Source organism: Rhamphochromis longiceps, linkage group LG16 (assembly GCF_057381845.1).
Source record: "Rhamphochromis longiceps isolate RC_006_pf linkage group LG16, R_longiceps_female_GT1.1, whole genome shotgun sequence".
NCBI classification, from domain to species: domain Eukaryota; kingdom Metazoa; phylum Chordata; class Actinopteri; order Cichliformes; family Cichlidae; genus Rhamphochromis; species Rhamphochromis longiceps.
Genome location: NC_140572.1, coordinates 9,319,623 through 9,337,079, shown reverse-complemented (window position 1 = coordinate 9,337,079; position 17,457 = coordinate 9,319,623). Strand labels below are relative to the sequence as shown.

At 40.1% G+C, this 17,457-nt stretch overlaps 2 protein-coding genes and 1 long non-coding RNA gene across 3 annotated transcripts in view; 1 reads left to right on the top strand and 2 right to left on the bottom strand.

The window, feature by feature from the left end:
- LOC146650575 (uncharacterized) overlaps positions 1–17,457 on the top strand; it is a 203,910-nt gene that overhangs the window by 17,777 nt on the left and 168,676 nt on the right. The gene's annotated exons all lie outside the window — the stretch shown is intronic.
- On the bottom strand, positions 5,741–7,171 carry LOC146650588 (uncharacterized). Its single transcript, XM_085383517.1, has 4 exons — positions 7,106–7,171; positions 6,834–6,983; positions 6,504–6,599; positions 5,741–6,055 (listed from the first exon to the last, which is right to left on the bottom strand). Exons 1-4 carry the CDS (start codon positions 7,169–7,171, stop codon positions 5,741–5,743), a joined length of 627 nt encoding a protein of 208 aa, XP_085239643.1.
- Positions 11,063–16,822, bottom strand: LOC146650587 (uncharacterized). The gene is made up of 10 exons (XM_085384805.1): positions 16,580–16,822; positions 15,153–15,252; positions 14,707–14,853; positions 14,293–14,474; positions 13,913–14,049; positions 13,698–13,791; positions 13,101–13,433; positions 12,738–12,912; positions 12,524–12,648; positions 11,063–12,325 (listed from the first exon to the last, which is right to left on the bottom strand). The coding sequence occupies exons 2-10, from the start codon at positions 15,235–15,237 to the stop codon at positions 11,999–12,001; spliced, it is 1,605 nt and encodes a 534-aa protein (XP_085240931.1). The 5' UTR covers positions 15,238–15,252; positions 16,580–16,822; the 3' UTR covers positions 11,063–11,998.

Sequence of the window (17,457 nt, the reverse complement as noted above, 5' to 3'; positions counted from 1 at the left end):
ATAAAAAATAAAAAAACAGTGAAGAAAGAGAAAAACAAATAGAATAAAATATTTCACAGAAATTAACCAAGATGGACATATCAGCCCAATGGGCTAAGACACTTATGTGCCCTGAGAGGCAGGACCCCCAGGATCTTATTGGCAAAGTCCGTGGCAGATGCAGGATCAGTAAACTTACGTACAACTCCATCTGGAAATGTCACCCTCAGTTCCGCAGGATAGAACAGGCCGAACTTGATCCCAGGACAAGAGTGCAGAAGGCGCTTGACACCAGTAAACTGTGAACCTTTTTTAGCCACTGCAGGTGTGAAGTCTGGAAAGATGGAGATCCTTCTGCCCTGGTAAAGTAGAGGAGAGTTTGCCCCTGCAAGACGTAGCAGCTGTTCCTTGACATGGAAGTAGTGGACTCTAATGAGCAGTGGGCGAGGAGGCGCTCCCTCTCCGGGCTTTGGTCCAAGGGATCTGTGAACCCGATCCAACAGAGGTGCTTCATTCAGTTTCAGAAGATCTTGCAGGAGATGGGAAATAAACTCCCTAGGGTTAGAAGTCTCCAAACCTTCGGGGATGCCAATAAGGTGAATATTATTGCGCCTTGACCTTCCTTATAGATCCTCACATTTATCTTGCAGTTGTCTGAGCTCCTCCGTTAGGACACTTACAGCAGATTGAAGAGAAGTCAGGTCGTCACTGCAGGTTGTAGCTGAAAGCTCCAAATCTTTAATGGTGGTCCCTTGAGCATTAACGGTGGCCTGTAGGGTGGTTATTGCAGCTTTAAACTCAGCCTTCACAGATGATATTTCTGACCACAGTGTATGGGTAACTGTATCAATCTTGCAGTCAAGCTTGTTGCAGATGTCCCGTTTCAGAACCTCCAATGCTCTGGTAAATGTGACTTCGCCGAGCGGTGCGCCTGCACCCTGCTCGTAGATGCGCTCCGTGATAGCCGCGTCACGTTGAGAGTCATGACCCAGCTCCAGGCTCTGTGAACCACCCGCACCGGCCTGGCCCCGTTTTCGACGTTGCTCCCTCTTATCTGCCATCATGCAAGAAAAGAAGAAAGGGCAAATGGTGGGACTTTTAGTGAAAGAACTTGATTGTCCGGACGCAACCGCTAAGGTCACCACAGCCAACCAGGAAGGAAACTCCGAGGCCTCAGATGCGGCCTTTCTCAGAAGTTGTCAAAAGCAGGTTTCCCGACCTCAAAGAGTGAAAAAGTGTTTCCCAACCATAGCTGGTGCACCATCAGTTGTCACAGCAAAAATCTTTGTAATGTTAATGCCTCGCTCATCAAAACACTCCTTAAAAACTTTGGCAATATCCTCACCTCGCGTTGTTTCAGGCATTGGGGTTAAATAGAAGAGTTCCTCTTGTACTGCCACATCACAGTATCTTACCATAACAGCCAAAAGTGGACCGTCATTGATATCAACGCTTTCGTCCAAAGCTATACTAAACACCTGGGCTTCTTTCAAACCAGCTGTTTGTTGGGCTCTGACATTGTCACCCATTTCCTGGATGCGTCGTTCCACAGTTCTGGCTGATGCAGGTATGTCTTATATCCTTGCTTTAATTGCATCTTTCTTTGGAAGCCCATTAAATAACACTTCTGAGCTTGAGAGAAAAGCCTCCTTAACAAATTTTCTGTCTGTAAACGGCTTTCCATGTTTAGCAATACAGTGTGCAATACGATAACTTGCTTCAGTTCCATGATGTTTTGCAGCTGCAAAAAAAAAAAAAAAAAAAGAGTACTTGCTTGCTTCTCATATCTTGACACAGACGTGTAATTGATTCAACTTTCTCTGCCTCATCCTTGAAGGTTTTTTGATGTTTCGTCTCAAAATGTCGTTTAACACTGGAAGTCCGGCAAACAACACTCTCAAGGCAAAGGGCACATACAGCACGATCTTTCTGTTGCACAAAACCCCAGTCTTCTGTCCAAATTGGCATAAAAGACCGGGGATCATCTTTTTTTGCTCGCTTCGAGGCTATAATTCACAGGACTGGCTAGCTAGCTACATCCCTCTCGTCTGTGTAATTTTTAGCCAGTTACAAGTAAAACAAGGAGGTGAGGCTATTAGCTAAGATACTGTCATTAAGGCGCGCTGTCATTAGCTGTATTGTCATTAGCTCTGTGTGAGATAATTTGTGATGTGTATTGGTGGCCCAGCCGTAGATATTAATTTTAAATACACCTTTTCAGATTATTTCACTACATGCCGCGCCATCACTTAACCCTTCGCGTGCCAGCTGTGGCACGCGTGCCCAGGGTTGCTGGCCCCTGGTGTAGCTGAAGGAAGTCATCTAGCAATTGGTCATGTGGTCAGCTGTAGACTAGTACATGTAAACAAGCCACAATGTGAGTGTGTGTTACTGATCCACTACAAATACTACAACCACATTTCATGCTGAGAGACAGCAAATGGGTGGATAAATGAAAGGCTTTGAAATGCGCTTTACAATTCCACTATTCATTCATTCACACACTGGTGGAGGCAAGCTACAGTTGTAGCCACAGCTGCCCTGGGGCAGACTGACAGAAGCAAGGCTGCCATATCGCGCCATCGGCCCCTCTGGCCAACAGGTGAAGTCTTGCCCAAGGACACAACAACCAAGACAGACAGAGCTGGGGATTGAACCGGCAACCTTCCAGTTACAAAATGAGCTTCCCAACCCCCTGAACCATGGTCGCCCATAACTCACCCAAGTGACAAGAAGTCACTTGGATGAGTGTCAAAACGTTTCTCCCACTGAAAACGCTACCTCGAGATTAATGGAATCAACTTTTGGAGATGTACTTACCTGAATGATTGAGAATGCAACAAGATGCTTTCCATTTGACGTGTATTCAGCTGTAATCTCAGCCAAACCAATTTACTCACGAACAAATAAAACACTGAAACAAGCCAAAGAATAACATTTTTAAGTTATGTAAGTGACATATATCATGTATAACCTGACCAGTGAAAGACCGCGGGGGGTTTGAAAGAGATGTGCCAGGAGTTCGCTATTCTCGCCCCGACTAACTATCGAGCTGGTGGGTGACAGACGTCTCAGAAAACTTCAGAGCACTTTTCAAGCATGTGATGTCATGATAAACCGAGCAGATATTTGAAGTTTACACACCTACATTCTCACCTGAAAATATCTTAAAAGTTTATTTTGTGACCCACAAAGATTAATAAGAGTAATATTAAAGTAGCTGCTGACATTGTTGGAAACTGGAATTGGCTGGGCCACGCTATGAATTCTGAGATATGGTGGTCCACGAAGGATACACCTGACCCATCCTTCAGATCCCGGGAAAAGGAAACACATTTATTGGCTGCATTTGGAGAAGTCTACAATTTTGGACAGCCTTTGGTGCGTCGCTGTGATGTAATCGGCCTTCAAATGTGGCGTCGGGAGAATGCAGCCTATGAATTTAGACACCCCATTGTAAGGTTTGCAGAAGCCTACAACAATAAAGAGAAACGCGAACAATCAAATGATACCCTTTGAGCAAGCGTTTGGCGATGCTCCCTGAAAGAAATCTCCGTCCCGGGTTTCTCCGTGGATCGGGTTTCCTCCGAGGCGTGGGCACCTATAAGCAGAGTTTTGTCTTTACCCTATAAGATTCAAAATCATTCAAAGTAACACTCAGGTATGCCGTTCAGCAGGTTAGTTACAGCGCCGGGAGTAGCTTGGGAGAACAAGGAAACACAGACTGCTTCAGGTTGCTTTCCCAAAATCAACTCCAAGGTTTATTCATCAGACAACAGTTTATATAGAGGAAAAAGGTTCGTGTGTCAACAGATTCTCAGTTCAAACCGCTACAGACCAAATAAGGAAGCGTCTTCCTGCCCTCTGAGCAAAGAAGTATCCTTTGTATAGTTTATCAGTTCAGCTACAATTTATGATTATCCCAGCAAAATACACTCCTAGACATAGAATACAGAGTTCTTTCATTAGTGAATTCTGAAACAAACCACCTGGCCTTTAACAAGCTCTTTTCTAGGAGATAAAGAAGGGAGGATGGGAATAAGGAAGTGATCTCTGTGGTATTTTCGACCTTGGTACCAGCCTGTGATTCTTACACATTAATTCTTGGGTCACAGAGAAAGAGAAAAACAACTAGTAAATGGGCCTTATTGAGTAACAGTTTTCCTGTATAATATCACTATAAAACAATATCCTGTAAATGCTACCATGGTATCAAAATATCACAACACTCCCTTTTATCAGGAAGAAACCTCTGGCAGAACTAGGTTCTGCTGTGACTGGTTGTGGGTGAATTTTGGATTGAAAATCAAGCAAAAAGTTGAAATTGTTGAGTATATGTTTTACTTCATAAACTGTATTTAAAACACCATTCAAATAAAAAATCTATTTATTCTCTAGTGGGGTTTTTTTGTATTTACCTTTCTATAAAAATCCCCACTCGCCCCTGCAGAACCCTCTTCAAGCTCGAGTCCTCTACCAGAGGCCTGGGAGCTTGAAAGTCCTGTGCAGTATCTTAGCTGTCCCTAGGACTGTGCTCTTCTGGACAGAGATCTCGGATGTTGTTCCTGGGATCTGCTGGAGCCACACGCCCTACTTAGGGGTCACTGCACCTAGTGCTCCAAATACCATTGGGACCACTGTTACCTTCACCCTCCACATCTTCTCCAGCTTATCTCTGAGCCCTTGGTGCTTCTTGTGTTCCTTCTTCCTGATGTTGCTGTCATTTGGTATCGCTACGTCTATCACAATGGCCATCTTCTTCTACTTGTCTACACTGTAAACCCGAATAAGTTACCAGAACTCAAAAAAATTGAGGCAATCGATTGCCTCAATTTTTTTGAGTTGATCAACTCAAAAGTCAAATTTTTCCAGAACATAAAAGTTTGGATTACATGGTACTTGTATCTTTTGAGAACGGTCAACTCAAATATTTGCAGTTAATATGACTTAAAGTTTCAAGTTTACAAATTCAAAGGAATAAGTTCACAGAACTTATAAAAAATAAGCACACAACCACAACATTTTTATGTTAACAAAACTCAAATGTTTATTAGTTTGTGTTGTCATTATTTTAAGTACACGTTAGTCAAATATGTTGACTACTTTATACTTAAAAACATGTGACCCAAAACTTAAAATTTTTGAGGCAATTGATTGCCTCAATTACACTGAGTATCGGTAACTTAATATGCAAAATTCATAAACATCTGCCATTGAACAGTATCTTGCCTGCTCCCTTTTAGCACATTATGTTGAAATTAAATACATTTTTTTTTAAATTAATTAAGTTAAAAATAATTAACAAAAACATTTATAAATTAAAATAAGTAGACCAAAAATTGTTTAGTCAGGAAAACTGTCAGAGTAATGAAAAATAATGCCAAATAATAATAAATAATATCAAAATGTGCTTTTGGCTCTCTGGCTAATATTTGAATAAGGCAACAGGGCAGCAATTTGAGTGAATTACAATGCTATTTGTTTTACATTAACCAGTATCAAACAGTGAAATTTAGGTCATCTTGCGCAGCCCACAATGTTTTAGAAATAGTATTATGAAAAACATTAAAACATACAAAACATTAGTGTTGCTTTGCATTATGTTAAGGAGAACAAAGGCACGTTGTATAGTTTGGACCTATTGGCTGAACACCTGTAGAGTAATGCAATAACGTTTTGAGGCATTATTTAGATAAAAGGAGAGAACTTTGAACTAGCCTTTTATAATGCTTCACCCTGCATTCTTCTTTCAGATGAGTTCCTACATAACCAAGTCATTCTTGAGGGTCTGTAACCTGGGTGACAGTTTACCACTTTCTAGACCAAGTAAAATCTTTTGAGTAAATTCTAAAGTGTTGGTCAGGGCTTTGGGGTAGCTGAGGTGAAGTGCATAGATCAGTCCAAACATTACCAGGAAGGCTTCACCAAATCTGGGGAGACTGAACACGGCATCACTTTCAATGACGACAGAGATTTTCACAGGTTGGTAGTGAACTGGACTTGTCGTGTCATGGTCACTGATGACAGTGAAGAGGGCCACTTCAACACCATCAAGCTCCAACTCATCAGATTCGTCCTGAATTGATGAAAAAGAGATACTAATCACAATCTAACCCAAGAAATACAACAGACGACATATAATTTCTCATTTTACCAACTCCCATTGAGATCCAATACCTCTTTTACAAGGGAGACCTGAGTCTCACTGTAAGAGGTGAAAAACAGAAGATCCATGTTCTGCACACATAAATCAGCTAATTCACCAGAGAATCAAGTGGTGTGAGATAGACTGAAACTAAGCTAAAGGAAATACACAGGAAAATGTTTTACTAAACATCTTATCACTTTCAACAAAACACCAATTCAGTTCATTCGTAGTGAGGAGACAGAAAAGACCATACATGGAAACCGTATGGGTAGACTAAACAAAGGTAAGTCCAAACAGCGCATCAAAATACATGTTTGTACTTTGATGCACTGTTTATATAGACAGTAGTATCTGTTAGATACTTAAGGATACTCACAGTGCAGGTTCTGAAAAATCCAGAGACATCCTCACGCAGATAGACAGGAAGGGCGTGGAGAACGGTAGTGCGCTTGGTGTGGATATCATGGATTTCCTATTTCCAGATAAAAACAGAATTGTATATACTGGTGAGTTTACTGAACAACAACAACAACAGTCAAATCAGAACACATGTCCACAAATAACCTGTTCACATCTTTAATACAGTCAGACAAATAGCAAACACAAAGTGGAATAATAGCAAAATTCAAAAAGCTCATTTAAATCATTGAACCTGTCCAATGTTCCACTGGTTCAACCTATGAAATGTGTAACAATCTATTATTACCTGTTCATTGTGAATTCTTAGAATTTCAGCCAGGGCATCTGCTGTCTTCCGTCTGAATAAGGTCATCAGTCGAGGAAGATGGCGGTCAAGTAGAGCGTAGAATGTATTGGGCAGGTTCTGATTTGTAATCCGCTGAAACTCTGCATACAACTACAGCAGAAGGACAATACAGTTCAATTTGAAGCATCTCGCACATCTTTATAAAGCAGCAAAAAGCTGCCACATGAGTAAGAATTACAATTTTCATTTTAAAGAGAGCTGATCCATATTACCTCAGACCCCATTTTTAGAGCAGGCCAGAGGTCCAAGAGCTCCTTCACAATCCTAACCCTGCACATATAGTTTAAAATATAGCGTTTCTAACAAGAAAACGGCTTAAAAGCACTCTCACTGCAGATAGGTATCTCCGCTGTGTAACTGCAGGGACAACGGGCTTGTTTGGACCCAACTATTCTGAGTCATGAGAGGGGGTTTAAAAATTTAGAGAGATTAAAACACTTTGTTTCATACTAGGTGACCGGGCGCTACCTCTAGAACAAGTAGTATCTAACTTTTTAAACAGCCTGCGACCCTCATTACAACAACTTAATGCTAGCTCTGCAAGTGCAAAGTTTCCTTCGGGGAGAGCAGCAAAGCACATAAAAAGCACGGACCCGACATTTCTGCTATTCTTTTCGACACGCACCCAAAATACAACTAAATATTCGTATTTTAACAATAAACTAATATCAACATTGAAAACTTACTGTAAGTCCAGTGATGCTAGTTGCTGCCGTTAGGTCCAACTTTCTCCAGTCGTCCATGTTGCCTCTTTGGTGCTGTTCCCGCCCATATACCTTTACTTCTTTATGTGTTTCGTATTAATGCTGCCCTTTGTCTCCAGTTCTGTTCATAATTTTTATGGACAGGATTTCTAGGCGCAGCCAAGTGGCGGAGGGCTTTCGCTTTGGTGGCCTCAGAATCTCATCTCTGATTTTTGCAGATGATGTGGTTCTGTTGGCTTCATCGGGTGAGGGCCTCCAGCTCGCACTGGAACGGTTCGCAGCTGAGTGTGAAGCAGCGGGAATGAGGATCAGCACCTCCAAATCTGAGGCCATGGTTCTCAGCCGGAAAAGGGTGGAGTGCCCACTCCGGGTCGGGGATGAGTTCCTGCCCCAAGTGGAGGAGTTCAAGTATCTCGGGGTCTTGTTCGCGAGTGATGGGAGAAGGGAGCCGGAGATCGACAGACGGATTGGGGCTGCAGCTGCAGTAATGCGGACGCTGCACCGGTCCGTCGTGGTGAAGAGGGAGCTGAGTGTAAAAGCGAAGCTCTCAATTTACCGGTCGATCTACGTCCCTACCCTCACCTATGGCCACGAGAAGTTCGGCCATCCGGGAGGGGCTCAGAGTAGAGCAGCTGCTGCTCCACGTCGAAAGGAGCCAGCTGAGGTGGTTCGGGCATCTGACAAGGATGCCCCCTGGGCGCCTCCTGGGTGAGGTGTTCCAGGCATGTCCCACCGGGAGGAGGCCCCGGGGCAGACCCAGGACACGCTGGAGAGATTATATCTCTCGGCTGGCCTGGGAACGCCTTGGTATTCCCCCGGATAAGCTGGAGGAGGTGGCTGGGGAGAGGGAGGTCTGGGCCTCTTTGCTTAGGCTGCTGCCCCCGCGACCCGGCCCCGGACAAAGCGGATGAGGATGGATGGATGGATGGATGGATACATTTTGTCTTCCACTAATGCATTTAAGACAATTTGATTTTACTTATTTGGTGAAACACTTTGAGATTTTATTGTATTTTAGCATGTGCTACATAAATTAAGTTTATTATTAAATCCTACCTACTTGAAACAACAAAAATAACAGGACTTTACCATTCTTATATGTCCTAACTTAACTGTCTTACGTTGTGCTTAAGTTATGATTTTAAGTGATGCTTACTTAATATAGAAATAGTTCAATTCAATCAAATATTATTAGTTTCATTTACTCAAAAAGAAGAACATGTTACACGAACTTGACATATTTAAGTTAACAGAACTTTTTAAAGACTTTGAGTATACACTATTTAATCTATTTAATTACTTTGAACATTCGGGTTTACAGTGTACACAGCAAAATCTCCAGTGTTAATTCAACTCCTATAGTGTTAAAGTTAACACTTTTCCAGTGTTTATATAATTCTCACTGGTTTAGAGTTAAAGTAACACTTTGCAAAGTGTTATTATTTTAACTCCATTGTAGTGTTAAAAATATAACACCCATAGTGTTAAAATTTCACTCTGTATGGTGTGAAGTGTCTTCACTCAGAGTGTAACTACCTAACATTTATAGTGTTGTTTTAGGACACTGATAAGTGTTCACTTTTACACTGGCTTGGGTTAACTCTTTTCACTGAGGGTGTTACTACACAACAACTATGGTGTTATTTATGACACTTTTAAGTGTTTATTTTCACACTGGATTGTGTTGACTGTTTTCACTTAGAGTGTTATTCTGTAACTTTTACAGTGTTATTTTGGCACTTTAAAGTGACATATATGAGCTTTTAAATACTAGTCTGTATTAATTGTCTGAATACAAAAATGCATTAAAGTGCAATTACTGTATGACTACTGTGTTACATTCAGGTAAAATCCTTGTTAAGTCCCTTTACAGGATAAAAGGAGAAAACATAAAATTGGTCACATAAGCATTTTAATAAATATTAAATTCCAAGCACCATACAGCATACGTTCACAACAAAAATAATGGCACAATGTACAGACCATCATCATCACCATAAGCACTTTGCAAATCAAAGGGCTTGTATATTTCAATACAGTCTGCTTTAACAACATCTTTTTCATCCGTTTCAAACACTTTAGAAGCATGGCAATGTTCACTGAAATTTTCAACCACAAGCTTCTGAACTATGAAGTAGGTGTGACTATTGACCAAAACTATTGTTTTTATTCTGCAAAACACCGGCATCTCATGTTCAGAACCACAACAAATGACCAATCCTGTTCTGTACTCAGTCCCATTAATGTTAACCCAATTAGCAGAGAAAGCCTCTTCTGCAACAGCAGGCAAGCCTAGGGAGATCATTTCACTATTTTCCTCACTATCAACATCAAATGATTTCAAGGGCCCATACTCAACATGGCTTAAAGGACATGTCTCCCACTTGTATGCTATGGATGTTTGATGTTTTTTGGCAAGTGACACTGTGATGTTCTTAAAGTTCTTAAGGGTGTCTTTGAACACCCTATGTTTAGCCTCACCTCTCATGCTCCATACATGCAATAATGGCCCAATTTTTCTGATGCAAGTTGGGTAGTGCAACATAAAGTGGTGTTTGGGAATCATGTTCCTACCTGGATACAACAATTTGAACAAGTCATGATGTTCCATTGTTAAATGTTTTAGAAGCACAGTCATGCCATGTGTAACAGATGGAGAGAATATGATGTTAATTATTTGCAACAATAGCAATAGCATAGTCCAGTTCTGATTTCCTTCTGGCACAATATCACCAAAAATTAAAGGAATGTTTCTTATCAGACAAAGAGTCTGAATGGAGTTAAGACCTATACTATTACCACTACTGTCTAAGTTCACCCTTGTTGGACGATTTTTGCTCTCCAAGTAGCCATAGTCAAAAGCATAGATCCGTGACAAAAGAGCAGGTTTCGGCAGAAAATTGTCTGACAGATATTCCAACAGTAACTTTATCTCATATTGTGCTACCCCTTCGAGAATATCATGCATAATGTCCAAGGAAAAGTTCTGGCAAACATGAAAGAATTGAAGAGTGTTCAGTGTAGAATTCTTTCTTAAGCCAAACACATGTAGCTTTTGAGGATCAGATTGCAACTCACTGCAGTGCATTTCAAAAAGTTCTTTCCCTCGTAAGATGATCTTTGGATCATCCTCAGTATACACACTCTGTGCATCCTGTTTTGCAATTAAACACAAACGACAAAAGTAACGTCCACTGAAAGACTCAACAAAACCCAAAATTGAGTGCATCCCCAAGTTGTCCCCAGTTATCTGACATATAGTGCCATGGACCTTTTCAGATGAGAAGGGTAAATCAATGCCATGGCTCTCCAAAAACTTTATGTCATCAATCAGAGGCTGTAAAATAGGATCAAAGCCGTATTTTTTCACATCTTCTGCATGAAACAATGCAACCAAATGAATGTTCATCAATGCAGAATTTAACTTTGGAGGCAGATTTCTGAGGACAAAATAGATTGCACCAACTTTGTGAACACCACGTTTGGAACCAAGTGGATTAGCAGTCTCAAAGTCATCATAATAAAGCTGAATTTGCAAAGAAGTCTGTGGTTTTGAAAACAATGGATGAGACTTATAGTAACTCCCATCACAAAAGTCTTCATATCTGTCTTCTTTTGATACACATAGTTTAGCAAGCAGCTCGCAAATATAAGAATTGCGACATATAAATTTGATTGTTTCCAAAATTGGAATGTACACAAAAGTGTCTTTTACTGGTACCTGGTCATAAGTGCCTGATTTTTTATTTAACCTTGTATCATAGCGTATTCCTAAAGTCTTTTCCACTGGATCCACAATTCCCCATTTTTCACGGAAATATGACTTTCTTTTAGCTTCAGTGTCGAACTTCTCAACTGGATTGTCAAAAGTCTCAAGACATTTTTCCACTGGAGATCTAACAGGATTTTCTGTTGGCACAACGTTCAGTACTTTATGTTTAAACTCACAGTGCAGTCCATCAGCAAAATCTTCCAAATCACAAACAAGTGATGACACAAAACTATTTGCCAAACCACTACCATTGAGTTTACCAATAATTTTAGTGCAAATTGCTTCAGAATTTTTTTTAATTCTTTGACCTGACCCATTGTTTTCAGAACACCCAACCTCTAGGCTCTGAGTAACACTTGTTCCTGCAACTGCTATGTCTGTATCTTGTAATCTGTCAAAATCAGCTTGAAATGACTCTGAGGGTTCTGCATCACCACTTTGACAACAATCTTCATCATGAACACTATTTAAATGTTTTTTTTAAACCAGAATATGTAGTGAACTGACGGCTGCAACCATCTTGTGAACAAGCCAACTTAAATTTGGTGCTTGGATAAAAACTGTGACCTAGTCGCAAATGACTTATCAAAGCCTGACTGGTGCTATGCAGAGTTTGACAGATAAAACATTTAAACATGGTTCTCATTCAACATTTTGGCACGCAACTCACGAACACGTGGTGACTCATCTGTTGAGGTGGCATCAATGTTGAATATGGTGGTCTGCACAAAACTGTAGAGATGAACCAGTGACTCGTCGTAAGATAAGTTGAACACGTAGTGGGATTTGAAAAGTTCATCAAAAGCACTGAGTGAGCTGGTGGCTTGGCAGGGGATGAGCTGTTTGTCCACTGCGATGTAGAAGGTGTCAATGCTGTTCTGGGTTCGACCAACAGCGAGGATGTATGGTTGTTTACCATCTCTTGCTTGCAAGTGTTCATCAATGCTGCAGCATGACTAAAAACAAATGAGATATTGACATATAGGCCTAGCTTATACTTGCTGAGTATGAACCATTCATTCAGTTTGACATTATGTGCCTTGCTAACTTATTACAAAATACTAAGACACATACTTCATGGAGAGGAAAACTAAAAAGTGCAAAAACTGAAAAAGTGTTTTGTAGGATTTTAAAAAGTGAGACAACATATTTACCTTGTGAAAGTGCACCATTTTGTGTGCTGCATCAGTTGGACTTATTTTGGTTCTCCTCTTTCGTCCAGCTGTGGGTGGCAAAAGTTGAAGGAGTAGCAGCAGAGAGGCCATGTCACTGTCCCAGTCTGTGTATGGTTGAATTTATAAAACAATTTCAAAATGACAGGTAAAAATAAATATTATTAAAATCAAACAAGCATGGTGCGACGCCTACCATTTGCATCACTCTCTGTTGGTTTCTCAGCAGCTTTTATCAAACGACACAGGTCAGTTGACTGAGTCAGCTGTTTGGCTTCTTTAATAACCTTTGGCTTGAATGACATGTCCCACTTCTCAAGCAACTTGGTGGCTGTTTCAGCACCAAACAGCAGCAGGAAGTCTTGATTGACCTGTTCATCATACACACAGGACATAAAGACAGTGCTCAACATTGTTTACATTGCAATGTGATTTTGACCAATATGGGATATAGCCTGACTGGGATGACCAATGATCACATCTTTTACTGTTGCCATCCACATCAGCAAAACAAAAAAAAAAGGATTAACAGTTGAAAATATCAAGTGATTTGACTTACTAGTCCTTTGACATCCAAAAAGCGTGGAAATGTTTTGAAGACATCTGCAGTTCTTTGTGGATCATGCACCAGATCCTGGCGATGTTGGAACGTCATTTTCATCTTCTGAAATACACTTGCTTCATCAGGAGAGTGAACAAGAAATGAGATGGCCTCCTTGCAGGCATCTCCATCAAGTTGCTGAGGCAATGTGGTTGCTAATCTTCTGCGCTTAGGCCCTTGTTCTTGATGCACTGGGACTTCCTTCACTGGCCGTTTGGTTGTAGACCTGGACATGGTTTTGAGGCGCCACGCTACATATCCAGTGCCTTTCACTCCGTCGTAGAAATGCTCCTGTCACATTTAAACATAGATGAAAAATAAACATCAAATGCGATCTTACAGACTTTGCAGATTCAGCAAAAAGAAACCCAAGGACTATTATCATGTAACAGGTGCAATACATGTTAAACAACATCCACAATTTCAATACAGTTTTATGACAATAGTTATTACGAAAGAGGAATTAAGATTTTTCTTTTAAATCATTTAGCTGATGTAATTATTCCATGATGAAAACTAAATAATGTGCTGTTTTACAATCACTGCATGACTTACATAGCCGTTTGGAGAAAATGGATCCTTCAATGAGGGAAAGAGTGTAATTATTCCAAGGGCATATTTCTCCTTTTGCTTACGGGAGGGAATTCTGCTATAGAGGAAATACAATTGACAATGTTAAATCAGAAGTATGTGTCTTTACTGCAGTATACATTACAAGAATATTCCATATGGCCCATCTTTACTTTTTTATTAGGTACTATTACTCTTACCCATGTCTCTCAGTCATATCACTTGCCAATATGTTAACAAGCTGCCGCCGGGTGCGGTGGCTCAGTGAATTTTCGGCATTGTATTCTTCAAGAATTTCCTCTCCACCAGGTTTCCTAGTCAAGGCATTTTTAACCATCTGCTCATATAAAAGGGAAAATAATAACAATAAAAACTTGTTTGTCAGTAAAGGTGAAAGTTTAGAGGAATGTCAACAAACCTGTGAAAGACATATCTAGCAAGAAGCACTAACTTCTACTAACATTTTTTCATACAGGGCAAGTTGGGAACCACCATGTTTTGAATTTCAATTTGTATAACAATCTACAGTATAAATGGTGTCAACTCAAAAATACAAAAGACATTTTCTGTTCTCAATTACCTCTTTTGCAGCCTCTGACACAGAAACATTTGGTGCAGAACTGTCTTTGCTGGATCTACTGCGGCCTGCAGGAATGCCCTTTTCCCTGAGGTCACTGTCACTTGATGAAAGTGATATAGTGTCCGTGAGGGAAGATAATGTATCCGAGGAGGATGGTGTGGAATGAGCTAAAGGACAAAAATCTTTGGGAGAGATGATTTGGTTAACTTTCTTTAGGCTACTCCACAATGCCATTAATAACACAATTTCAATGTTCATGTTCAGACAACATTCTATACAAATATGACCCAGCCCTGTCCACTGTCATGTATATTGCATGAAGACAGGTCAATGTCATCTGCATCAAGAGCAAAAGAACTTGGCTCTACATTGAGTGAGCTATACTCTGAAAATTTAAGTTATGATAACATTTACCTTCATCTGAAATCTTTTCACGTATTGTCAGGCATAGGTCTGGTTGGGCCTCCAGTAACTCCAGAAAAATGTCTTCTTCGACAGCTGTGTCAGTTTCATCGAAAATATCAAGGTCAGCAGCATCCGGAAGTCCAAACTTGGTTTTGGCTTTACAAAAAGATAAGCATAATGTCACCTAAAACGCCTGAAAAACTTTTTTAAAAACTAATTTTGACTTTTTTATTTAGCTAATATTTATTAACAGCTGTTTTACCTGTCTTTAAAATGGTTAAATTAGACAAGTCTGCAGCAACAATATAGGCCTAGGCCTACTGCTCTGTACTGTTTTTAATGTCACACATTAAAATAAAATGTGTTAACATTTAATTCGTTTTTTAAATAGATGAGATGCAAACATGATGAACTGATACATGTGCAACAAATTTTGTTCTGCCAGGTTATCTTACCTTCACTGATGAATTCTAGATAAGTGAATCCTGCGTGCAATTTAATGTACTTCTTTACATTGAGGTATTTCACTTTCAGCAACATGTCTTACAACAGCACCTGGTGGAGAGAAGGGGGCACAGAATATTTTTTACCATATATTTAAACCATAGCTTAAGTGGCAACAAATCCGGACAACTTTAAGAAAATATTAGGCTATACATTGTGTGATGATCTGTGAAGGGGTGACAGACCACTTCAACCTCAGGAACATAATTTGGCTTCCCCCTGCGCACTAAAATAGCTGAACTTGGGTACACAGAAATAGCATCCAATGAATTATCCACCCATCCACATGTTTATAAGACGACAACGGCGATCTTCTCGTCTGCACGCAGGCTAGATACTTAGTTCTGCTATGTTGCGAGTAAATCGCTGTAGCCTACTTGGGGAAAAGCATCTCTGTTTAAACCATGTCAGGATGATAATCCACATAAAATTTCCTGTTGAACGCACACCTGCCTTCATCACGCTTTCACTTATGACAACAAATATCCCTTATACTGTAAATTAATGAGTGCAAGTCTTACATTTATATCGGGAGTTTCTGACACATGCACAGCCGTCTGGCTAGTTGCTACTTTGTGGTGGTTGTTTTGTGACACGACATGCTAGGATTATCAGTGGAGGCGACGTCAACGACCCTCAGTCGTTATACCGCTTTTTCTTAAACACTGGATGGTAGCCTATTTCACTAAAACTGTAGAAAAGGGGAAAATGTTCCCTTAGATACTACAACATGTATGATATATCCTAACCGTTAGCAAGCAATCCATGCACAAACGCAGCGCGCCTTGCTTGGTCACTAACATCTAACAGAATTCCATAACCCCCTGCCACTTCAAAGATTTGTAGGCTAGGCTACTGCTAAACTCGCTGGTAGCACGTGTAATTAGCCTATCTTGACGCTTTCCAAAACTTGACTTGAACGTCTCCATGTGATTGTTTAGTTCACTTTTAAATAGGATATTTCTGAGGCGAATGTTCGCTTCCCTTAAAAGCAGTGGGCTAAACGCATTTGTCTTAGCTGCCAGCTAGGCTACCACAAATTCAAATTTTAACATTACATTTAACATATCCAGAGGATAGCTAACTCCTCCCTCGTTTCATTTAATAAGCATTGAACACTGGAAAGCATTTCTCTTATGACATTAGAACTAACTAGAATTGAGAATTATATTGAGCACGCATTTATTTTCGCTGCAATATTAACTTGTTATAGAGGATAGTTTAGCTACCTAAGCTAACGAATCCCATCTCTTACCGCAGATGAATACACTCCACATTAGGAAAATATTGCATGCTTCTGATAAATAATGTTATAGGCTAGTTAGTTACAATATTTAATAATGATAAAATAACATAGGTCTTGTTGTATAGTTCTTACCTGAACAACCTCCTCGATCTTGACAGCAAACTTCTGGCGGACTCCTCATGCCCATGAGCGCGAAAAACCCGGATGTGGAAATCAACTCCAAATGAGTGTTATAGTATTGACTCTTTGAAATAACTCCGGCTACAGAGCTTTTTCAGCACCGTTAGTGTTACTGTAACTCTCAAACCAACACTTTTCAACTCGAAATTTTTAACACCAGTAATTTTAACTCACATCAACACTTCGGATTTTGCTGTGTACCACTACTATGTCCAGCTGGTTAGCCACCATCATTTTGTCCATCTGTTTCTGGAAGTCCCACAGGATCTTAGTTTGCTCATTCACTACCACCCTAGGGGGCGTTTCCCATTTTGAACTTGGCACTTCCAGGTCGTAATCGGCACAGATGTACACAGCAAAATCTCCAGTGTTAAATTAACACTAGAGAGTGTCTATATGGGTCCACACCTCTGAGTGTTAAATACAACACTGTTGAGTGTTAAATTAACACTTTTGACAGTGTTATATGTTTAAAAGTAACCTAGTCAGTTTTGAAGATTAACCCTTTAAGACCTACCATAGGACAAGTCCGCCAGACCTTATGTTTACATTTTTACATACTGTAGGCCCATTTTTTGAGTATTTTAACTTACTATATATACATCAATACAACCCTTAAAGCCCACATTTTAATAATACGTGTGTAACAAATCCATACTAACTATAGAAATTGCTAAAAAAGTGCAATAAACCACAAAAAAATTGCAAAACGTTTTTTGTTTTTCACATATTTTTGTTGATACAAATATATCAAAGCTATATAGCTCAAAATTGTAAATGAAAAAAAGTTGCACAAAGTCCTTTCAAACTACACAAAATTTATTTGGAGT